This window comes from Mugil cephalus, chromosome 7 (genome assembly GCF_022458985.1).
Source record: "Mugil cephalus isolate CIBA_MC_2020 chromosome 7, CIBA_Mcephalus_1.1, whole genome shotgun sequence".
NCBI lineage: Eukaryota > Metazoa > Chordata > Actinopteri > Mugiliformes > Mugilidae > Mugil > Mugil cephalus.
In genome coordinates this window covers 6,819,548-6,843,936 of record NC_061776.1, presented here as the reverse complement: position 1 = coordinate 6,843,936, position 24,389 = coordinate 6,819,548, and the positions used below count along the sequence as shown (strand labels likewise).

Below are 24,389 nucleotides of genomic sequence, written 5' to 3'. Positions count from 1 at the left end.
CAACCTGGGATTTAATTGAAATATAGAGAAAAACATTGAATCCAACCGCTGCACAGGAGCGTTAGCATCATTACCTGCATCCAGTCGGGTAAAAGGAGTCGGAGGATTAATCGTGGAGTCGAGGCAGCTCTGTGCTTCTCGTTCTCAGCTCTGAGAGATATTTACTGCTGAGTCACCGAGGAGAATATTATGCTAAATAAAAACACGTGTGTCACTGTGTCCACAGCTGCAGGGCCAGAAAGTAAAAATATGACCCCGAGCAAAATCAAATCTGTCCCTGCACACTTATGTACCGGGTTATAAATGTCAGCCAAGTGTCTGAAACTTTTTCAAACTTGGTCTTTCATATTCAAAAAAAAAAAAAAGACTGTCCTGGTCTGCGGGGAGCATCCGTCGTGCCCCGCGGAGACGGAAGAGCAGCATCCAAACAGCTGCTGTCTCAGACTTTTAGGAACACAACACATCTGGAGAAGTTTATTTCCAGTCAAATCGCTTTCCTCTTTCGCCTTGTGCTGCACATTTAGTCGCTCAATCTAATTTCGTACGTACAGTCTCTGCAGAAAATAATTAGATCAGTGTACAGGAGAGCTAAAAAAAAGACTTATGTAAGTCAGCTTTTGTTATAAAAATAATCCAGTTATTCTTTTTTTTTTTTCTTTTCTGAGCAGAAAATGTCTAAGTGAGATGAAAATAAACACTCGTTGTATTCCTGATTGAATTAGTAGAAAATATGATTTACTGAGCTGTGGCTTCATCGCAGACGAAGAAATTCTTTCTGATTGTGACTCAGAAAAAAACTTATTTTTTCATCTCATTACCCAAGAAACTAATAGAACTTGAAGTTTCTTTTAACAAACTTTGTTGTTTTCAGTCAAGGGGAATGTTTGGTAGTAGGAGATCTTTATTTTTGACAAACAAATACTGTGTTTAAAAGAAGAGTTTCCTGGAGAGAAATCTCCCAGAGAGGGTCAGGGAGTTTATGGCGTTGGATCTGGAGTGAAGAACGCAGGTTTTCTGGAGCTAAAGTACGAGCTACCCTCTGCACATTACGGTAACTGTGACAGAAATAGTTATTAGACTTAATCCAAGAAGACTCGGATCGGTTGATACTAGGACTCTGATATTTGGGCATAAAAAATCCCAGTAACCGATACATCGGCCGATTAAATTTTTACATTTCCTCTGATGGCTTAAATATCCTTCCAAACACTTGATACAAGGATATAAACTGAAGGTAGAACATTTTACTATTTGCAAATACTTTTATTATCATAACTTGTGAAAAACAAGCAGTATATGAACATTTTGAACATAAAATAAATCAGAAACATGATAAATATTTAATGAATTGTTGGCGTCATAAAAGTCTCTGGTAAAACGTGATGTGAAATGTGCCTCTCTGATCTCTACTAAACGTACGTTCACATTTTCTTTTTCACGAAACGTTTTTTTGCTCAGCGACTCATTATGCTAATTAGCTCTGGTTTTATCTAGTCTGCTAGCATGTAGCTTACTCATCCTAACTTTAGCCGTTACCGACTCGGTTAAAGTGATTAGCGAGTTAGCAAAGTACTAACTTAAGCCTATATACCAGTTTTTAAATTGTGTTGATAAGCCAAGTAAAATTAGAGTTATTATAAATGTTGGTGCACGGGAGAAACGATGAAAAGGAAAACGCTAGCAACATAGCTGCTTTCCTATTGGTGGAAAAATGCATCACATCAATCAATTAGGAAATGATGGTGCTAAGGAAGAGGGAAGAGTTGTATTCAGTGTATGGAGTATTATTACTTATTGTTTCACCTGATGGTTTTATAAATGAGCGTAAATAGTTGTACAAAAATGTGTGATGCATTTTTTTCGCATTTTAATGGAAATAGTTATAAGTAGGTTTGTTATTTGCCAAATTTCTTTACACTTTAGATTTACATTCTAAGTTATAAAAATGGTTCAATAAACGTGTTTGTGTTTTTTATAGTGAAAAATGTATCAATTATCTACTTGGATTTAATGGTTTTAATCTGGTTTTAGGTCCAATGTGTTAACACAGTTTCTCAAAAGGAAAAAATAATTGTAAAATGACACATGTGAAGTTGTGCTGAAAAGAATGAAACCAAACAAGGCAACAATGAAAACGTTTTTTAAGATGAAATATAAAGGTACATTCTGAGAGTAAATAGCTACGATCGTCCTGTTTATCGGTCCGGCTCTGGTCGATGCTAAATACTAAATGATTTGTGTCTTATCACGGTCACATTGGATAGAAACGCGTCTGTTTGTTTTTTCATTCTTTTCAAAAAACGATTCATCTCAAACTAATCCAGATAAAAGCACGTCGGCCTCCTCTGATCGCTCAGGGCTCAAAGTCGCCTCAGAAAACTCCCTGAGTGTGTCCCTGCTGTGCATTGTCTGCTCCTTTCTGTCGAGTTGCGTAACCACGTTGGGTGGTGCCGGCGTTTCAAGGCCTCTCTGTGTTTGCTTGTCTTCCTTTTCTTTTTTCTTTTCCTTTTTTTTTTTTCACTTGGGTCACATTTGCTGAGATTACTGCAACAGACTGAAAGAGGCACACGAGTAATGGACGTGTGTTTTTTTTACCAGCCCGAGGACGACTCAGGGTCCTTCTGGGTTCACGTTGTGTTGATGTTTAGTCTCTTTTTGTTCCTGCTTAATTCTCTGCAAGATTATTTCCCCTCTCGTGCTCCTGCTCCTCTTCCATCCCTCTCAGGGTATTTACGGCGCGTAGAGACTGAGGTATTGACAGAATAAACACGAACAATGGCGCTAAAGAAATTACCCAACCAAACAAAACGGCCTTTTTTTTTGTTCAGCTCACCTGTCACGCTTCTAGTATCGGTGATGTGATCTTATCAGGAGCGACATTTTCCACGCGTGCACTCGCCTCTGTCGTCAGCTGCTTTCTTCCCGTTTCGATCACGCTTCCAGCGCCGGTTTCACTGGACGTTTGCTGTCAACGTAACATCCAGGAAGTATTCGCCTTTCTCTACAATTCACTCAGATCAAAAGTTAAATTCTCCCAAGGTTTCAAATTCTTTACAGCTCCTAAATTTTTACCCCAGATGTGAATAAAGAGGGTTGCGTGCTGTGGTAAATGTTTTATTTCTCCGGGGCTGAATGTCCGATTTCCTGATTCAATTTGATTTAATTCAATATTGATTCATTTAGAGATTTTCACAGAACTAATGTTGTTTCAGGAATTTGTGTCCCCCCCGTCACTTTCAGATGTCTCCTTTTGTCCACCTCGTCTCTTCCGTCGTACTTTTTTAAAAATCCCAAATTCTGCCACGTTAATCTCGTCTGAAAGTCTGAAACCAGTCTGTCCAGACCAAACAGGAAAACGGTCTCTACTTTAGAAGTTACTCAGCAGATTTTATGAATCTGTGAGTCTCCAAAAACTATGACGTGATAATTTAACACATTAAAGCAAAGAAACCTGGTTTTAAAGTCATGTAACCAAGCGACTCTTAGCTTCATTAAACCTGTGTGAGGGAAGTCTCGTGTATTTCTGCTTCCATCAGCTGCTCGTGTGGGAAATGTTCAGAAACGTTTCCTATTTAATGTTTATGCAACGCAACTGTCAACATGTGAAGCTCCACATCGTTTCGTCGTCCCACCGAATCTAAACCGAACAAACAGGGAAGTGGCTGGTTTATGTGTGTTTTTGTGTTTGTCCATGTGCTAATGTGCACAAAACACTTAGAGCTTAGTATTAAAGCGTGAATATTGTTGTGTGAATATTGTTTGCGTTTGCACGGCCCAGCTCCCTGCGGTATGTTGCAGAGCAGGTTCGTCTGTGTCGAACAGAAAATGGGAGGAGAGTTGAGCATGTGGAGCCTCCTCCTCCTCCTCCTCCTCCTCCTCCTCCTCCTGCATCACCGTTGGTTTAAAGTTCAACTTTGTTGTCAGGCTGCCCCCTAAAGGCCTCATCTGTGATCTTCTCTCTGAAGGAAGGTGCAGCTGAGTCATGCTCAACACACAGAAAGTCGTAAACTCTCTCTATTTTTTTTAAACTTTGTTTTTTTTTTATTGTTTTTCACGTACAAGCAGAAAAATCTAGAAATTAAAATACATGCATGGAACATGTTTATCAGACGGGGTCGTCTGCTGCCAAGTGAAACGTCTCCACACGGTGTCATTTTGCCACAAACAGAGGCTGGGTTAGTCTTTGCAGAACAGGTTTTTTTCTAGAACAGCACACAAATAAATAGATTTCTTCATACAGAACTGGTTTCCTTTGTCCCTTTTATAGACGAAAATGGCGGAAGGAGAGAAAATAAAAAATTTCCACTGTCTTTTGCGAATAAAAGAAAAAACTACAGTGAATATTCAGTTTGATCTAGATGCCGTCTCCTTTTCTCCCAATATCTGTGAACTATTTCTGTCCAGTCTGAAACTGTTGGACACTAATCACTCAGCCATTTCCTGGTTCTTGCTTTTGTGCATCTTGTTAATAGTAATTGTGATAGGTCCTTGTTTCCTAGTTCTCATGCCCTGATGTGGACAAAAGTGTCCTTTACCATTTTATTTATTTTTTGATAACTTAAGAATAGTTCTGCTTTTTGCCATCGTATTTGGCAAAGATGTGTATTTATTTTAGGAAATTTTGATATTTCAAACTCGAATCTCGAATCCCTGAAGACATTAACATATATTAAAAACAGCATATTATCACTTTTGTGTCTTAATAGTAACTATGTAACAAACTTTGTAAATCAGCCACTAAACAAAAAAATAAAAAATCTAAATCCACCAATGTTGCTACTGATCATTGACATGTCCAAGGCTCTAATAACCCCCCCAAGAAAAATCCACTTTGCATTTAGATTATTATCAAATTTCTGATTAATTTTTGTTTTTTCCCCAAAAAATTTGATGCCGTCACAAACACGGGCATATAAAGGATTAAAAGTCAGAACTGAATCAAACTTTTGGTATTTGTGATTAGTACTGAAGTAGATTAAAACATTTATGTAAAAAAAATGTAGAAAAAAATATTAACGTGTTATTTTTGGGATGTTTTTGAAGTAATAATTTTAAAATCCGGTATGAAGGTTAGATACATTGTCTGTGGTCTTTAGCCGATCATCTTCTTTTTCCCACTTTGATTTACTGTACATTGTGTTAAGACCTCTGTCCGTTTGTGAAGCTGCTTAATCCTGGTGATCAGTTTTCTGTTAGCGTTTCCCTTATATGTGTTAGTGAACAGCTCAGTCTGATTCTTTACCTCAGAAAGTCGTATTTATACCACTGAATAATGCAGAGCTCTGCACACGGGTTGTGTTTGAGTAAAAGCTGTGTGCGATATGTTGTTGGAAAGTAAAATTTCTCTTGATTTCATTAATCAAAGTCATTATAGGATTCAACCAACAAAAACACACATTTTCACATTTTTTAACTTTGTTCCATCTTTGATTACTCAAGAACAAAACCACTTAGGGTGATTCCGACTTTTGTGATTGAAACTTAAGAGTCTTGGTTTTTAAAAGAGACTGAGATCATGCACAAAGTCCAAAATGTTCATGATCAGCGTTCAGTTTACTTTGGGTTTGTCCTAAATAACAGGCTGGAAAGATAAGAGGCTAAAAAATAAGTTAAGGCTTAATATGTTATCAGAGAAAGATACTCGACTGCAAACAAAAAACACTTCTCCAAAACTTCAGACATGTTTCTTTTTTTTTTCTCCTGTCCTTGAAGGTGTGTCGTTTATGTTTTTACTTGTTCAGACAGAAGAAACTATCTGAAAATGAATCAAACCGAAAAAAATGACTGAAAACCGCGACTGAAACAAACCCTGAAAGGACCCAGCTGACTCGTCCCTGCGTTCGCCGTCTCCGTTCGGTTTCAGAGTGACCCCCCCCAACTTCATGAGAATCAGGACGATGACACGGCGTTCTCAATAAGTCACCAGGCTAAACTAAATATAAAGCGTCTGCAGCCGAGCCCTGACCCCTCCCTGTGTTCTCCCATTAACCTCTGCTCCAGCCTCAAATAATTAACTTTTACCCAGTCACACTATTCAAACCAGGTCCTGTTTTTTTTTCTTGTTGTTTTTGCACTAATAAATCTGCTTTTTTAGCCGTTTTAATCGCACTTTTCATACAGAATATCTTCATATTTTTCCTTTTCTTCTACACTTACGGCCACTTTATTAGGTACACCTTGCTACTAAAAGGTTTTTGCCTTCAGAACTGCTTTAAGTCTTTGTGTCATACTTTCAACAAGGTGTTGGAAACGTTCCTCAGAGATGTTGGTTGGCATGATGATCTCCCGTTCCACCACATCCCAAAGGTTCCTCTACTGGACTGAGAACTGGTGACTGTGGAGGCCGTTGGAGAACAGTGAACTCATCGTCATGTTCTAGAAACCAGTTTGAGATGATACGAGCTTTCTACCCGATTCTGATACTTAGTTTGAACTTCAGCAAGTTGTCTCGATCACCTCGACATGAATAAATGCATTAAATTCCAACCATGTGATTGGTTCATTAACTGTTTGTGTTAACAAGCAATTGAGCAGGAGTACCTAATAAAGTGGCATGTGAGTGTATGTAGAAGTTTTCTACCAGCCCTGAGTGGAAAGTGTGGTTTCATGGGCAGAACTTCAGTGGGTTACCACCTCACTGCCGCTTCTTTTCAACGGTCGATTGACAACCAGGACTTCCCCTTTGACATATCCATGCTCTGAATAACATATGTCACACACACACAGTGTCAGGCAGCAAGACTGCGGTGTAGCGACGCCAGGGAAGGAGACGATTCAGATTTAAAAAATAATTATATACGTAAACGAGGATGGCGATCGCACGGAGGTGGCAGAGTCTTTTACGAGCCATCTCGCTCCAAGAAAAGGACGAAGACGCGTTTACTAGTTGCCCTCCACCAGAGGTAATACATATTTTTATTAGTTTTATCATAGTTTCTTTTTTCATTATTGATATTATTATATATGTTGGACTTTTCCTCAAAAAAAAGTTGACCAAGCTGCTGTAAATGTTTGTGATCCCGTATTGAAGAGTTCTCTTGCTCCAGTCCGATGAACATTCGATCCTCTATGGTTCCTCCAGCTGTTCGCTCTCTTGCTCCTGTATATTTCATCCCTATCGATCCCCAGCGTAGTAAAAACGTCGCAGAGGGTCACCGGGCCGTTATTTATGTGGCTCTGCAGCCGGTCTTTGTAGCGTTAGCGTGAAATAATGACCGGTCAGTCGCTGACCCGGGTCTCTGAAGGATGCTCTGTCATCAAGTGGTGCTGTGGTGACGCTCTGGTTTGACTGAACACTTGTGTTTACTTGACTTCACAATGTTTTTATTAATTGGCTGATTTAAAAGGAATTAATTTCATATGTTGTATTAAATAAATTTAATTTACATATTCACATAATACAGTAACATTTTATATCAAATCCAACTATATTTATAAAAAAAGACGACAAATACAAGACGTAACAGCTCGCACATGAAAAATAAATTAAGAGACATGAAACATCTGTAATAAAAAAAAAAAAAAGAAGAAGAGAGAGTGATTTCTCATCCAAAACCGTCTTCGCTTTGTTTTATTTATTTATTTACTTATTTATGTAGAGACCTGGTTTGATGCTTGTTAAAAGGATCTGAAACGTAACTTTGGTAGTTGGCCAGATTGGAGACACTTATTATTACACTTACATTGTTATTATTTTGAAATCCACACGAGAAAAGGTCAATTAATTCATTATCTACTCTTCTGGTAGAAGAGGTCAGACTTCTGTGACATCGGCTGGTTTCAGCGTCACCCACATGACATGTTGCTTTTCTTTTTTTAGAGTCGTCTTTCCAAAGTTCAGGATGCATGTCGAGCCAGTTTCACTTCCTCATTTCTACCTGACATGGGTCCGTGCCACTCTCAGTTATATAACATACAACAACAGCCACTTCCTTCCCTCTCACCTCCTCCTCCTCTTGATTTCTTCTGGTGGCAGGGCTGGGCGCTATCACCAAAATTATATTTTTTGTATTTTTCAAAATTCTGACTGTATTTATTTCTTTTTTTTCATGCATAATCACATTTTCACAACATTTTCCACTGGTTTAGAGAGGAATTAATGCAGTAGTTTGACTAAGGATGGACTATTATACTGTGATGATGAGTAAATATTGTAGAATAATCCCACACTAGTAGAAAAACCAGTTTGCATGGCCCCGCGTTAGCACTGACTGCTGATGTGGAAATCTGGAAAAAATGTGGAGAAAAAAAAAGAATTAAATGTTAATAGGAGGAAATGAAGAAACAGGGACAATGACAGTTTCATTTATTTTGACATATTTATTCATATTTGAACTGCTCTGTCTCTAATGTCAGTAGCAGAGCCACTGGCTACCGTAATAACTGTAGACTGTGCGCAACATTTTTTTTTTCCTCATTCATAAAAAGTTAAAATTGGGGACCTTTTCGGGGACAGCTTTAGCCGGGGGACAAGTCATCTAAAATGGAGACTGTCCCCAGAAATCAGGGACGTCTGGCCAAACTAAAAAAAAAACAATAGTAACAACCATCACGGCACCTTTTTTTGGCTCAAGTCTTCTCGTACTGCCGCTTAATTTTTGTTTTTTTGTGTGTTTAGAAACGCTACATTGAAAATGGTCCGGTCTGAAATACTGTCTTGTGGCGCAATGTTCCTGACGTAGTGTAATCAAATACAGTGGTATATTAAAAATTCATATCATAACCAAAAAAATATCGGTATTTGGTATGAACCAGTATCCGGAGGTCTGCTCCTCTGTGACCAGTGGTCATCGTTTTAGACAAACTGTGTAGACGATGTGTAGGGAAGTAGGAACACAACGTTCCTCTTATATGAGCTGAGGTGTTGGACGTAAACCACCTTCACCCTGAGATTCCCCTCTTTTACATAACACCCTCTCCTTTCTCCTCCTCCTTTCAGGTCTTATCCTCGACATCGCAGGGACGCTCCGAGTCGCCCGTCTACACCAACCTCCAGGAGCTGAAGATCAGCCAGACCAACCAGCCCCCTCAGCCCTCCGGCTCGCCCATCCACAGGTTCGCCGAGTGGGAGACGTACAAGGACCAGAACGGCCGACACTACTACTACAATCGCTCCACCCAGGAGAGGACCTGGAAGCCGCCTCGGACCAGGGACACCAGCTCCGGGAGCTCCAGAGGAGAGAGCCACAGCACCGGAGACAGCTCCGAGGTACGAAACCCTGCGCTTTAAAGAGGCTGTGATTGGTCAGGAATCACAGGTGTGTAAAATATCAGGTAGTGGCTGGAAGAAAAGCTACAGATTAAGACTGAATGGTTGTATTTACAGTAGTGAGGGAATAGGGAGTTTTCATGGCGCGTCATCTCGACATCATAAATCCAGAAGTCGCCATGTTGGAGGCACTCGGGAAGGTAAACAAAGCACACGGACTGAAGGTGGATTGTGGAAAATGGTGAATTATTGTCGTGTTATTGGCTGTACCAATTGTGAAAAACATTTGGGAAGTTTATAAACTGCCAAGAGAACAATGCCAAAAAGCAAAGAGTAAAGGAGGCTGTGCGCTTTGTTTACCTTGCCGAGTGCCTCCAACATGGCGACTTCCGTATCGGTGACGTGCCGTGAAAACCCCTTTATAAAATGCCTCAATGGGAACTAAGTAGCCAGGTCAGAATCACATCAAGAGGTGGTGGTGTGAGCTTTTAATAATATGGTCAATGGCAGAATTAGAATTAGAAAACCTTTATTTGTCCTCCAGTGGAGAACATTGCAGTTTGCAACAGCATAGAAAGAGGCAGAAAGATAAATAATTAGATAAAATACAAGAAATAAATACAAATAATATATTGAATTGCAGAGACGATTATTGTGGATATTGCACAGACAACCTTATATATCCTGATACGCATGTAAACACTCCCTCTGGTTGGGATGAATCCACTTCTTTCTGAGAACGAAGGAGGGACAGAGACATGGAGGTGATCAGTGAAGTTAAAACTTTCATCTTTTATTGAGAGCAGTGTCGTCATTAAAGCAAAAAAACGTCTTCTGTTATATTTCCTGATCCTCCATTTTGGCCAGAACCACGTTGTCAATAAAGTTTTATCCTAATTGATGGTTTGAGGCCAAAATGGCCACACACACACACACACACACACACACACTGGGTTTATGTTGCTCCTCTGAATCTCCATGACTGCAATCACCCGTGTATTGGAGGATGTTAGTTAATATCTGAGAAATGTGGAAGAAACGTGTGAACACAGGTATCGTCTAGACACTGAACACCCCTTAGTTGTCTGAATGACAAACAGGGTAGAGTCACACACTTTTGCAAAAGATGGCGTCACTTCCAACGTAAAACACTCGATCCTGACTGTACAGAGAGGGAGGCAGCTCCTTTCAGCCTAGAAAGTTTTAACTTACATCAAATACATCGAATACGCCAAACTTAAAGCTCTGGTTTTGTTTCTGATCAAACACCAAAAGAATCCTAGTTTCGTATTTTCTAAATGATTTCATCTGATGACTAAACCACATCCGCGTGCATCATGTCTCTGATTCACATCCAGCCTCCGTTTGCACTAAACGTCTGCACCACACCGCCACCTACAGGACGACAGCTGTCACTTCAGCAGCTCTGCGCTCCAGATTTACACCTCAAACCGTCTCAAATCAAAACTCATGGTGGTCGTCTGCTTCCCTTTGGCTCTTCTGGGTCTCTGTTCTGTATTAACCTGGTGTTTCCCCCCCATGTCTTTCCTCCTCTTTGACTCCCCACGGTGAAACATGTGCCCCCTCTTTTCTCCCTCTTTCCTCTTTTGAACGGTAGACCACTCCTCTGTCGCTCTCGCCCTCTTTCCTCCCCTTCCTCTCGCTCTCCATCGGTCGGCTGCAGCCTCTGTCGTCGGAGGACACCTGCTTCAGCGCCTACTCTAGCCAGTCAGACAGTCAGTACGGCTCGCCGCCGCGTGGTTGGTCGGAGGAGATGGACGAACACGGCCACACGCTCTATGTCAGCGACTATACTAACGAGAAGGTATCTGACCTGTAGGGGTTTCTGGGTCTGCATGGGTGGCGGTACATTTCCTTCTCACTGACTCCACGTTACACGAGAGACGAGACATAATTAGAGCAGGGGTGTCTTCAACATTTTTCTTCAAGCCGATGGAGAGATGAATCTCCTGAGACCCAAGCATATGTCTGGAATGCATCTTGATTTCTTTAAAATAAGATCTTCCGGTATTTAGTATTAGAAGAACCTAAAAAGTATAAAAAATAAGCATCATCTTTGAACTGAAAGTAGGTATTGAAAAAAAAAAAATGTTTACACAGGGATTATTTCATTGTTTATTAGAATCTAAGTCCCCAATGTGAACCAAAATATGAAACTAATGCAAAAGCAGAATTTGAAACCAATGAAATCCCAACGTCCTCAAACGAGTACTTGTTAATTTGTTAAATTTTCAATTTTCATGTCATATTAATCTAGAAAAGTTAATAAGCATAAATAAACAAGCGTATTGACCCTTTTGCTACCAGTACATGGAAGACAAAAGTGTCTCCTTATGAAGACAACAGGTGTAAATGAAGTAGAATGAGCTGCAACAAACCTAAAACATAATGTCCCCATATGAGGACATTTAGAAGGGACCCCCCCACCTACTATATGTGTTTTATATTAAATCATTATTATCATTTTGCATTCAATATTAAGCTATTCAAATAATACATAAGTTCAAATTTTAGTTTGGCCGTGCAGCTGCCATAAACTTACATACCTTTACCTTTAAACACAGCTAAACGTAGTGGGGGACAATGAATCACTAAAACATTTTGTCCTCAGTAGTTGGCTCATTGGAGCTAACTGCACCGTTAGCTTCTCTTCTGCTAATGTTGCAGCTTCTAGATTTCACCTGGGCACTAAATAGGCTCTCGACCAATTGAGAGAGACACAGTCAGTGTTTAATATGCGGCCTTGTGATTGGCTCAGCAGCGATAGGGGCGGGGCCTACTGTGTACAGGAGGCTTAGATTGACAGGTCTCAGCTAGTGTGTGAAACGTTGCGCTGTGTAAGTGCAGACTGAAAGATAACCTCCATTAATCTCTTTATTAAAATACATATTGGATTCATGTTAGTTTATGTCTTAGAAGGTTTTATTGCACGGATTAAAAGAGAGGAGTCAGGACTCACTGGTTGGTTTTCTGCTTGTGTTTGTGCCACCAGTGGTTAAAACACGTTGACGATCAGGGAAGACCTTATTACTACAGCGCAGACGGCTCCAGGTCAGAGTGGGAGCTGCCGAAGGTACGAAACAGAAGGAACAGAACTCCTACACCTCTAAATAATACGTTACGTTCGCCTGGAAACCAGACGTCCAAACTTCCCACACATTTGTTTGTGGCCGAAAGTTGTTCTGGAGTTTAGTTTAGTTTAGTTGCACCATATTTAAAAATAAGGAAAGTGTAGTTGCGTAATTGTAGCTCCGATGTTCTCATTTAATACATAAATGCTACATAAATGTTTTGGGTTCAAGCATCAATGGAGAAGAAGAAGAGTAACAGCGATGAAGTCACACACACATAAACGTCAAAAGAGGTTGAATTTGTTTGCAACAGAACAAGCTCTGACACGTAATGAAATCTAGATGAAGTTACCACACTCATATTCTGATAAGATCACAGTCGAGCTGTGACTGATGAAGTCAACATTACATGCTTTAAAAACTACCTCTGCTCCAAGTAATTGTTACTTTCACACTTTATTCAGCTTAGAATTAATTTCAGGGGTTTAAATCTGTTATTTTCATGCTCAGACTTTTCTCAGAATTGTTTCTTATTTATTTGCTTAGGCTGTTAATTTAATTTTGTTTTGTTTAATGTTAATTTAGTTAAAGTTAATTAGATCTGTTGCTATTATCACTTTTACTATTAAAAATTAATCTAGTGTCCTTTGAATCCCCCCATTTATTTTTATGACTAACCAGTTAATTAGTTACAGAAACTTTCTTTTGAAAGAAATAAGTCCCACCCACAGACACATCAACTGGACTTTTTGAAGATGTTTTCACCCTAAACCGTCAAAAAATACAAAAAATATAAGAGAATTCTGCACAAGATCGTCTGCTTTGTTTCTTATTGCACCGAGATGCACAACAACTTGGTAAACAGTTACTTTAACAGACAAATCCTTGATATATTTTAGGTTTGTTAAAATCAGAATCAAACTGATGTGACTTCCTGTCCCCGCAGTATAAACTGTCCCCCCCTCAGCCGTCCGGAGACGGTCCGAAAAGTCGCAGCCTGGACAGGAAGCACGTGGAGCCCATCGTCCTGACCAAGTGGAGGCACAGCGCCTACGTCCAGGAGCCCAACGACAAGGTCTGACACGGCTAACCCGCCAACCACACACTCCCCATGAGCTTTAGTGTTAAAAAAAAACATTCCCACAGAGACGTAAATGTGACAAGTCTTTTTTTTCCACCTCACTGCTCTGTGTAAGATGTTTGAGTTGTAGACGCATTGCTTTTTACAGCGGCTGTTAAAATCCAGGCGTTTCCGTGGCGGCTCCGCCCGCCCGCACCCGTACAAACCTCAAGTCAGTAGCCAGTCACGACCCCAATCGATCGTCGGTTCCACCACATCCACGAATCTGAACGCACGAACATGATCACATGCATGAAGATAATCAAAACAGCAGCAGGAGTAATTGTTTTTTCGACCACACTGTTAGTTTGAATCATTAAACATCAAGAATCATCGTCATGTAAAAGTGTTGATTGGTTGTTTGCAGCTGCATGACCCTCCACCGCTTGATTGTTAATATCTGCTAATTACCATCACACCCCTTCGGCCGTTGGTGTCTCCTTAACCTTGCATCGTCGTCTCATTAACCTTCTTTTGTTTGCTCATGTGACCGTGTTTTTTTCTCCTCACTAGGACGCTCCTCTGGGGCCAAAGCCCCCCTCCCCTGACTCTGACTCCTGCCCTTCGTCTCCCAAGCCCCCCGGCTCTGTTAGTACTCACCACTAACCTCACCTCTCCTCATCTCCTGCAGGGTTTTGGTTTTGTTCTTTTTTTGTTTGGCAAACTTCATAGCTCATTGCAGGGTTTCCAGCAATCGATCTGGAAATAATTGATTCAGACATTTGACATAAAAATCTGTGCAGGAACACTGTTAATAATCAGTGCCACTTGGTACAGAAAGTTTATTTATTTATTTAAATATAATTTCTTTTCCTGGGTGGTTGGTCATTCAAAAATCACTGTGTATCTGAAGCACCAGCTGAGTAGCTTCACCTTTAGCTTGTTCTCGTTTATTTTCAAGTGTTTAATCACTGAGCTTTCTTGAGTGGCAATAATTGTACAGTAGTCGCTTGTGTTTTGTTTTTTGTTTTTTTTTGTTTTTTTTGTTTTTTTTTTCCCTTCCAAGCTGAAAGCTGCTATTGTTCTGGTGCTGGTGGCGGTGCTTTTCTTTCTTTTTCTTTTGTTTTTTGTAATGTGAGTGCTTATTGTTTACCGTGATTTGACAGCATCTTTCTGATCCAGCTGTGGTTGTCAGACTTAATCTGTGTCAGTGACGTGTGCTAATGCTTGTTTTTCTCCCTCCTCCTCTCGCAGCCGTCAGAAAAGTGCGGAGTTCTGAATGTGACAAAAATCACCGAACATGGAAAGAAAGTACGGTGAGTAGCCGTGACTCTGATAACCCCTTCACATCGACAATAGTGGGTTGATGTGGGATTTTCGGACCTGGGTCGACCCGTCTCTGGTGTGCTTTCACATTGCCAGAAACCTCCCGCTGACAGAGCTCCCTCCCTCTCATACGTCATCATTAGACATTTAAGTACACTACCAATGTAAACAGTGTGACTGCATGGTGCGTCCCATGCTCCTGCTCATTCTGTCGCTTTAAATTTGTTGATGACCTGAAGAACGAACCGGTCAAACCTGCACGGAAAACCCATGTTGACGCAAGTTTTTGGTGCAGTGTGAAAGGGGCTTGAGGCGAGTACGTAGCCAACACCAGTTAATTTTCATCAGAGACAAGTCATTCAAATGTTTGAACCTCCTCAGTTGACCTTTCCTCGATGGGTTCCATCTTTCTTTATCTTTAACCGCCAATCTGAAAATTGCAGAGACTGTGAAGGAGATGGAAATACTAAAGCAGAAAGATGTTACTACCAAGCGTACCAATCATAGCTCTTCAGGTCATAGTTACATTTCTAGGGGTCTGTGTAGGCGTCTGGGCTGTCGCTGTAGCTCAAATTGACGCAGAAGTCTAAACCACCTGTAACAGCGATGATGAAGCATTAATGAAATTCATTCAGTTTGTAGTGATGATAGGAGATAAAACCTTTGCAATGAGAAGTGACAAAAAATGAATGTCATCTTTAAGGAATTTTATTAACACTAACCCCAATGTAGCTGCTGTGCTTTGGATGTATAATCCTTAGATCATTGTTTGAGATGCCAAATACTTTGTTCAAGGACTGCGATTGGATCCTAAGATGTCTTGATTGGGACATCTATACAGCAAATGTATGCTTGAATATTTCAGTTTTACTTGCTAGCAATGACACCATTCAGAGAGAATATTGGAGAACAGACTGAGATGAATTGGAGGTGTTAGCACTTACATCTCCCCGTGTGAGGTTCATAGATTTCATTTCTTCCTCTACTGTGCACGCCATGTGGTCTTGGATCATCCTCTCTTTCTTCTACCTCGTCTTGTTACTTTGTTATCCATGCTGACATCTTGCCAATAGATCTTCATTTGGTATCTCGTCGGGTCAAATACTGCGACAGATTCTTCTCAGGCTCCTTGCGTGGAAGACTTGACAGTCGACATATGTCACTTTCTGTCATTCTCCAGCATTTTGTGCCATAAAGGAAGGTGGAGGTGTTGGTGCGAGAGGCAAATAAACACATTTTGGAGTTGTTACAGCAAAGAAATATTAACATAACCAGGAGTAAGGGAGGCTGTATGTGACCAGGTCAGTGCTGTGGGGAAAACAAGAAGAACACTGGATGAAATTAAGAAAAGACGGCAAGACATAAGAAGAAGAACAGAGGAAAAAATCTCTTAGAATAAAACCCCAGCAAATAAAACAGATAGATCCAAAATGGCATTGTTGGATAGGCGATATGTCTCAGTTATGTTGACGCGAGCAGAAAAGATTCATTCTCTCCGTTGCCTTTCTTTGGACAACCATTTTTACCACTGTGGCACCAGCTAAGACCAGGCTTTCAAAAGGCTAAATATACGCACAAAACAGTTTCAGCTTTGGTAAATCACACTGCGCACCCTAAATAACTAAATTCGCTATCGGTCAGAAACGCCCATATCTGCATATTCATTAAGCCAAACACGCCAAATGGAGGTTACGACCCAAAAGACCGCATCCTGGCAACACACGGTAAGGAAAACTAGGCTTAAAGCCAACACAGAAAAGAACTGAAATACACTAATACCAAGATAAATAGAGTGTACACCAAGGTGGACAGCTGTACATGTACAATGCCGTCGTGCCTCAAGTACCGGAAGTCTACTAGGAATGTCCTATCCGAGAGGCTAGGGCTGGCCAGGGGTCGACCAATAAGATCCACTGCTGGCCAACGGAGCTCCACCCTGGAGTCTCTGGGAGGAGCTTAACCATAACCCTAACCTGTAACAATGGACTTCATGCACTATTTTGCCTATTTGGCGCAACCCTCATTGCCTTAGTCCAGGGTTCTTGAACGTTTTCCAGGCCAAGGACCTAAAAAGCCTTAAAAGCTTTCTAAATCTGATGTATGTTCTCTGGATTCTTGGACCATGTCTGTTCTGACATTGTCTGTCTGTGCCCTTTTTGATTAGTTTGGACTGTTGTTTTAAAGTCTTCTTTGTCTGTGTTGTGTAGCTGCCTTGAGACTACGACTGAAAATTAGCATCTAAGACCGGCGCATTTACACTGATGACTAACGCATCGATGTTGATTAATGTGCATTGTCCCAATTCAGTAAACTAATAATAATAATAATAACGACGTTTGTGTCCATTTCATGTTATGTGTTTTCAGGAAGAACTGGACGTCTTCCTGGACGGTCCTCCAAGGGTCAACGCTTCTATTTGCCAAAGGTCAAGGCGGAGGGACGAGCTGGGTGAGTACTGAGAGGACGCACACTGTTGTTGTGTACTAGTCTTTTTCATTAGAAGACCTCCTTCTGTTTCATTCTTTGAGGCTCAGATTTTAACGCTGTCAGACCACTGAACGGGGGTTTTGGGGTTTGAATTTGCTCTTTCTATCTCTTTGCCCTTTACCTCAACATCCCCCCATCACGCCCTTTCTTTCTTCACCCCCGCCCCCCCGTCGTACCTCCTCCATGCAGCCATACTGCCACAGTGGCTCCTTTCCTGAACTGCTCCTGTCACTGTTGAGTAACTGGAGGCCGTCGGCTAAGAAACGTCCTGCTGTGTCTTATGGCTGCTCTGGGCTCAGCTCTGGGCTCAGCCGGGCCTCCTCTGTATGTGCCTCCTTCCTTCCTTCCTTCCTTTTTTCCTTCCTTCCTTCCTTCCTTCCTTCCTTCCTTCCTTCCTTCCTTCCTTCCTTCCCTTCGTGTGCCTCCTCCTCTTCCCCCCTGCATGTCTATCAGGCTCTGACCCCAAACCCCTCAGTTTGCCCTCAGCCACACATATATTTCACATATTTTAGAGTTTATTTGGATGAAGTTGTGGTACATTCTTACATTCTTTAGTGTTATTAACGGGATGTCTACATATACTATATAATCTACATACATATATACCTACACTTACATACCCTCACATTTATATATACATATAAACACATGACATAATATAATTAAAACTAAATTAATACAAAAGCCACTTAATAAACATTCAACAAATAACTAATTATAATTAACTGTAAATGTGAACGGAGCTGCTGGTGCTTTGACAAGAGGAAAAATAAATAAATTTCATAAAGTATTTTAATCTACTGACAGAACTACAATAATATAAAACAACTACTACTACAACAAATACAACTACTGCTACACCTACGACTACAATTACAACTGCAACTACAATAACTACTACAGCTACTAAAACAAGTACAAGTACTATGAATACAAATACTACAAATACAATTACTGCTACACCTACGACTACACCTTCAACTACTACTACAAAGTCTACTACAACTATTACTACACCTTCAACTACTACTACAACTACAACTATTACTACACCTTCAACTACAACTACAACTATTACTACACCTTCAACTACAACTACAACTACAACTATTACTACACCTTCAACTACAACTACAACTATTACTACACCTTCAACTACAACTACAACTATTACTACACCTTCAACTATTACTACACCTTCAACTACTACTACACCTTCAACTACTACTACAACTACAACTATTACTACACCTTCAACTACAACTACAACTATTACTACACCTTCAACTACTACTACACTACTACTACAAATACAACTACAGCAAAATCAACTAAGCCACTCTAATGAAACTAACAGATGATGGGATGTTGTCAAACTGAGTTATTGCTGAGGTTAGTCTTGGGGGGTTAGGAGGATTAGGGAGTTTAGCCTTGGGGGGGTTGGGTTTTAAAATGCTTGTTTGTCTCTATCTATGGACTGTCAGTCTGCATGTCCTCTGTTATCTTATTATTATCCTGTTCATCCTCCCACACCAGCAGTTGCATGGTTAACGAGTTGTTGATGAACTCGGTGAACATGTTGAACGTGGTCTGTCTCTCTTTGTGTCCAGTTTGGAGGAGGTCAGTCCAAACCAGAGTTCACGGTGGACGTGAGGGGCGGCTCGGTGGACTGGGCAAAGGACAAGTCCAGCAAGAAGAACGTCTTAGAGGTGAGGGAAGACAGAGCTCCTTTTATGCCCTTTTATTGTTTTCACGTGAATTTGTGCGTGAGCTGACACCCGGGAAACGTTTCCTCTCTCCTGAACGCAGCTGAAGACTCGACAGGGCACGGAGCTTCTGATCCAGTCGGACAACGACGGCGTCATCAACGAGTGGTTCAGAGCCCTGCAGGACTCCATCAGCACCCATGTGAGGAAAACTAACACTCTGGAGAAGTGTTTATTTAGCTAGAGGGAATACGTCAGGGGGGTTTGACAAGATACAGCACACACGTCATCCGTCATCTTCTACAACTAACATTATAGTACAAGAAAATAATCTTTTCTATGTTTTCTATTGCATCAAAAAGCAGCAAAGCTCCAGGATTTTTAGTTTGTATGAATATAGAAGCTTGTACTATTGCTTATATTTCCATTCACACCTTTACATTTGGATGCAGCAGTTGCCAAACTATGAAATATTTATTCTCACCTAATTCAGTTTCCTTTTCCGTGAGAGTGTAAAGGACGTCGGTTGAGTCTGTTACAGCCGGTCGTATCTTACTTCCTCGTGTTTGTTGTTTTGTTTTTGTGTGCACTAGGCTTGGGAGTCTGACGAGGCCATAGAGGACGACATGCCCGAATCTCCTGGTGCAGAGAAACACGACAAGGAGAAAGACCACAGAGACTCCAAGAAAGGCCGAGGTCTGTAAACATGTATCGATGAGGGTATTTAGAAGAAAAGACAGAAACAAACTAATACATACATGTATATATGTAAGTACAGAAGCTGGCCCCCACATGTGCTGCCTCATACTAGTAGTAAAACAGGTTTGCACAGCTCATAACATATTCAGTATGAACCGGTAAACCACCCAGCCCTGCTGCTTCCTCTATACAACGACTTTTTATCAGGTTTCAGTGAACGTGGTGGATAACACCATCCTGTGTCATTTCTCGTTAGCGGCCGTAAAGCCCTCGGCCAGCATGGACACCTCCGACAACAAGAAGACCAGACACAAGCTGAAGAAGTTCCTCACCCGCCGTCCGACCCTGCAGGCCGTCAGAGACAAGGGATACATAAAAGGTGCAAGAGGAGGAACATTAACGCCTTCTCTTATTCTTAACACGTTCATGTTTTTAAAAAGTTAGAGTGCCCCGCAGAGCTCAGATCTTCTTAGTGTTGGTTCAGGCGATCTCGGGAAAAGCATAAAATGTGAGAAAAAAAAAAGTTTCACTGCACACAACAGATGCAGAATAACTCCTTTTTTACCACCTTGAAAATAGCAAAGCTCCTTTGTGAAATTGGTTTTCAGCTGATTTTAAGCACTGGAAGCTTCACTATTGCTTGTATTTGTATCTATAACCATGGTTTGGGATTTCATTCTCATTTATTTACCTTTTTTTTCCTCATAAATAACCTGGATAAAGAGTTTATTTATATACATGGCTCTAAACAAGATAAAACATCCATAAAAATGTCTCTGATAGTTGCAAACCTTCTCATTAGTATCAGAATCAGAAAAAAATTCATTTATCCCCAAGGGGCAATTAGGAGGGCTTCAATAAAACCTAGTATTTCTTTCCAGCAAAAACAAATAAGGACTTGTGCTGTGTTGTGATGCCGGTCTTGTCTTCCCGTGTCCTCAGATCAGGTGTTTGGCTGCAGTCTGTCCAGTTTGTGTCAAAGGGAGAACAGCACGGTGCCGAGTTTCGTCAGGATGTGCATCGACCATGTGGAGAACAGCGGTGGGTCGAGGCTCCAGACTCCAGAGTTTCTGTTAATGTTGATTCCTTTCACAACACAAATCCCACACAACTTTATTTTTACACTGTGTAAACCCACGGAACAAACGTGTCCATAAAAATAGTACTAGTTAGTGTTTTTTTTCCTTTAATCGGCTTCGGTCCTGATCATAAATATCCAGCCTTTTCTTAGACAAAAACACACAAAAACTGAAATATTTTTCAGAAATAGCTAAACCGTTAATGCCATAAAAATAGCAACACGTATATAAAAAAAATGAACATATTCTTTGTCTGTGTCTTGTTTTCGGCTCCAATAATAATAATTTAATGATGTTGAAACTGGTGTTGTTCCCATCCAGGGTTGTGTATAGACGGGCTGTACAGAGTTAGCGGGAACTTGGCCGTCATACAGAAACTACGCTTCGCTGTCAATCACGGTAAATCACTTTAAAACCATTTTTGGAGCAAAATAAAGAAAATAAAAATACTGTCTTGAATTTCTGGTAGTTTTTTTTTTCTTTTTTCATAATTTACTTAAAATGAGCAGCACTCACTGAGTGAAGTGTTTGTGTCCAGATGAGAAGGTGAACCTCTCTGAGGGAAAGTGGGAGGACATCCACGTCACCACTGGAGCTCTGAAGATGTACTTCAGGGAGCTGCCTGAGCCTCTCTTCACCTTCGCTCTGTTCCACGACTTTGTCACCGCAATCAGTACGTGCCACATTTATCCCTCATTATCTATGTCTGTCTGTCTGTCTGTGCTGTGGATTCATTTCCATTTGTCATGATTAAATATTGTTCATTTTTAATCTATATTAATCGTGTTCATATTTACAATTGTCGAAGGAGGATATTTTCCTCTCCTTCAGTCAAGGATCTTTATGCATTTTGGAGAGGATAGTCCATCTTTGCACAAATCACACAACAGTTTCTCACGTTTAGGTTATTTATTTGGTACACAGAGAGTATTGATTCAGCGCTGAGACTTCAGCCTATCCACCTTAAGGGTAGAAAAAAAACAAAAACCCTCATCTGAGCAGACACAGTGGCCTTGTTCTACCTAGGCTCCACCCAGAGACGAAAGGAGGAGTGCTGCCTTTCATGTATTCAGTGGTTTTCCATGTGTAGCCAATTGGCTTTAGCTGTTTTCCAACGTGTGAAATATCAGAGTGTGATGTACCCTAATCTCGTAAGCAAGCAAGCTGCAGTAAAGCAGTGGACCTTATATGGTGAGGTAGCATTCTTCCTGTTTCCCCAGTGTTAAACACAGGCCCAAGGCCTTTATTAACCCCTTAAAACCCAACACAATGTTGCTGCAACTGAGAACAGTCTCTCATATGGGACAGTGGTTGCAGGAGAGGACACATTTTAGCAAACCAGCATTGCCATCTTGTCTTTGTCTTGGTTTGTCTCAAGCTAGGCGACGCGTTAGCTGAAGTGCTAGCAGAATCCCTGACTAATGTATGCTTAGCGTTAATGTGGTATTTTAAGCTGGAACTGCTTCAGTGAAAGGAAAAAACCCCTTCCTGCACAGTGTGATAACACTTTATGTTGGTCCACTGTTCTGTCTTGTTTTTTGTTTACTCAAATTTCCCCTGGAGTGGACCAACATGTTGTTTAGCGTCTTCCATCTTTATTGGTTTGTTCTGCTGCCTGTCACTACCGGATCATTCTATCTATCTGTTCTCAAGCAGGAAGGTTCATTGTATAGTATAATATAGTATATAATAATGCAGGAGGGTGTGGTTGAACTCTTATCCATCTTCTCTTTTTTTCCTCTCTCTTCTGCAGAGATATTTGACCACAAGCAGCGAGTTCAAGCCATCAAAGACCTGGTCAGACAACTACCCAAGCCCAACCACGACACCATGCAGGCGCTCTTCAAACACCTCAGGAAGTAAGAAAAACACTGGAGTTTATTGATTTAGTGCTTTTTTTTCCCTCTCTAGATTAACCAGGTCTGTTCTGATTAAGTTAATGACGTTTTTATTTGGATTGTTGAGATAAATATATCTTGCAGATTTGCTTACTTTTGATATTTAATTCCACTTCTTTTGTTTTTTTACTCCAGAGTGATTGATTACGGCGAGGAGAACCGCATGACCACCCAGAGCGTAGCCATCGTGTTCGGCCCCACGTTGCTTCGGCCTGAGACGGAGACCTGGAACATGGCAGTCCACATGGTCTATCAGAACCAGATAGTGGAGCTCATACTGCTGGAGTACGAGAACATTTTCGGCCGGTAGACGCCAGAGGAGGAGGAGTGGCGTCTATTTTGTTTTTATTATTCTCTCCCAATGCAGAGCTCTTCCTAACCCAGCACGGCCTGGCTCGGCTCGGCTCGCTCGGTGCTTCATCTTCATCGTCGCAATCTGGCTTCTCCAACCTCTGGACCAACAAAAGCCAAAATATACGTGTTAACTAACTAGCGACCAAAACGTTTAGACTCTTTGCACTTCTCTCGTTTTTCTCCTGCAGCTACATTTGTGCCACTTTACTGCAAAGGTTGACGTCCTCCAGTCCCGACACTGATTTTCTTAAACTAATGTAACTCTGACTAACCTCTGCTACTGCACACACGGACTCAGACCAAAAAAGAAGCAGAGGATCGAACCTCAGCGCCTCTGTGACAGAATGAGGCGTCAGTATTGGAGGTTTTTATGATGCTGGATGCAGCCTGGATGTACCGTACTGTAAATGTCGTCACTTGTATAGCCGCTCCTGTTTGAACCACACTGACCAACAGAATAAACCAAACTGCTGGATTCTCGCTAAACTCAGCCTCGGCTTTAGATGATTGAAGCTGGAACCAGGGGGAAGAACATTATTTGGCTCTTTGTATTTTTTTTTTGTTTTAAATGTCTTCCTTCTGCTTCTCGTCTCCGTTTCAAACACACGCGACGTTACTGTGATTCTGTATTATATCTGCACGCCACCTTCTCGGTTTAGAACAAATCATCTCACTTGAAAAACAAAACGGAGTGGTACTCGGCTGGTATCTTCAATGACTTAAATGATATTTCTGTACAGTGTTTATGTGAGTGCATGTGAATAGGGGGTGGATGGATTTATGAATGGATGGTTTAAATGACAAATATTGTACAAATAGTAAATATATATATATATGCCTGGAGTGTTAGAAATATGAGGCGAGGGAGAAGCCACTGTTTAGTGTGTAACCAGCCAGACGAGAGGAATGAAGCTATGAACGGGGATGTGGAGTTTTACCTGTGAGTCAGGTAAAACCTGTTGAGTTTAAAAAACTGGAATAAAGACCTCTAACAAGAGAATTTCCAAAGATATTATTTGTTCTTGTTGTTCTTATGCCTATTCGTTCATGTGTGCACCTCGATACAAAGCAGAAACTAGGTCAAAGTGTTAACTCGGCCTTCAGATTACCCAGATCTGAATCCAATGGAGCATATGTGGGATGTCCTGGACATATAAGTCCGATCAATGAAGGACTCGCAACTTCTGGGACATGAAAGAGGCTGCAAATAACAGCACAACTTCATATATCTGGAGGAGTCTGGAGGAGTGGTTTTAGGTCGTATTTGTTATGGCTGATCCATGTAAGTGTAATAAGGAAAAATTGACACACTGACTTTGCAATAATTTACTCTGTCTCTGAGATTTAAACCTCCATTTTAACTTTATTCTCAAATTTCTTTATGTTTTCTTGTCCCGAATATATGATGTATAAATCCCGGAGGAGAGGGCAACTCTAAATGAAAGGCTAGAAGTGGCTCCTAATAGGTCAAAGTTTGACA

General features: G+C 40.9%; 1 protein-coding gene across 10 annotated transcripts in view; it reads left to right on the top strand.

Annotated features, from left to right (window-relative positions):
• Positions 1 to 23,919, top strand: part of LOC125010492 (rho GTPase-activating protein 12-like) — a 60,417-nt gene extending 36,498 nt beyond the window's left edge. The window contains exons 3-19 of one of the 10 annotated variants that reach the window (XM_047589146.1): positions 8,939 to 9,208; positions 10,827 to 11,033; positions 12,222 to 12,302; positions 13,247 to 13,375; positions 13,530 to 13,592; positions 13,934 to 14,008; positions 14,615 to 14,676; positions 17,053 to 17,134; positions 18,784 to 18,882; positions 18,983 to 19,081; positions 19,473 to 19,575; positions 19,835 to 19,957; positions 20,521 to 20,619; positions 20,979 to 21,056; positions 21,196 to 21,330; positions 22,411 to 22,516; positions 22,691 to 23,919. In XM_047589146.1, coding sequence (XP_047445102.1) covers positions 8,939 to 9,208; positions 10,827 to 11,033; positions 12,222 to 12,302; positions 13,247 to 13,375; positions 13,530 to 13,592; positions 13,934 to 14,008; positions 14,615 to 14,676; positions 17,053 to 17,134; positions 18,784 to 18,882; positions 18,983 to 19,081; positions 19,473 to 19,575; positions 19,835 to 19,957; positions 20,521 to 20,619; positions 20,979 to 21,056; positions 21,196 to 21,330; positions 22,411 to 22,516; positions 22,691 to 22,865 — 1,986 coding nt within the window. In that variant the 3' untranslated portion in view covers positions 22,866 to 23,919. The remainder of the gene's footprint in view (positions 1 to 8,938; positions 9,209 to 10,826; positions 11,034 to 12,221; positions 12,303 to 13,246; positions 13,376 to 13,529; positions 13,593 to 13,933; positions 14,009 to 14,614; positions 14,677 to 17,052; positions 17,135 to 18,783; positions 18,883 to 18,982; positions 19,082 to 19,472; positions 19,576 to 19,834; positions 19,958 to 20,520; positions 20,620 to 20,978; positions 21,057 to 21,195; positions 21,331 to 22,410; positions 22,517 to 22,690) is intronic. The other 9 variants (XM_047589148.1, XM_047589147.1, XM_047589150.1 and 6 more) reach the window with 9 other exon arrangements.
• The last annotated feature ends 470 nt before the right edge of the window (positions 23,920 to 24,389 follow it).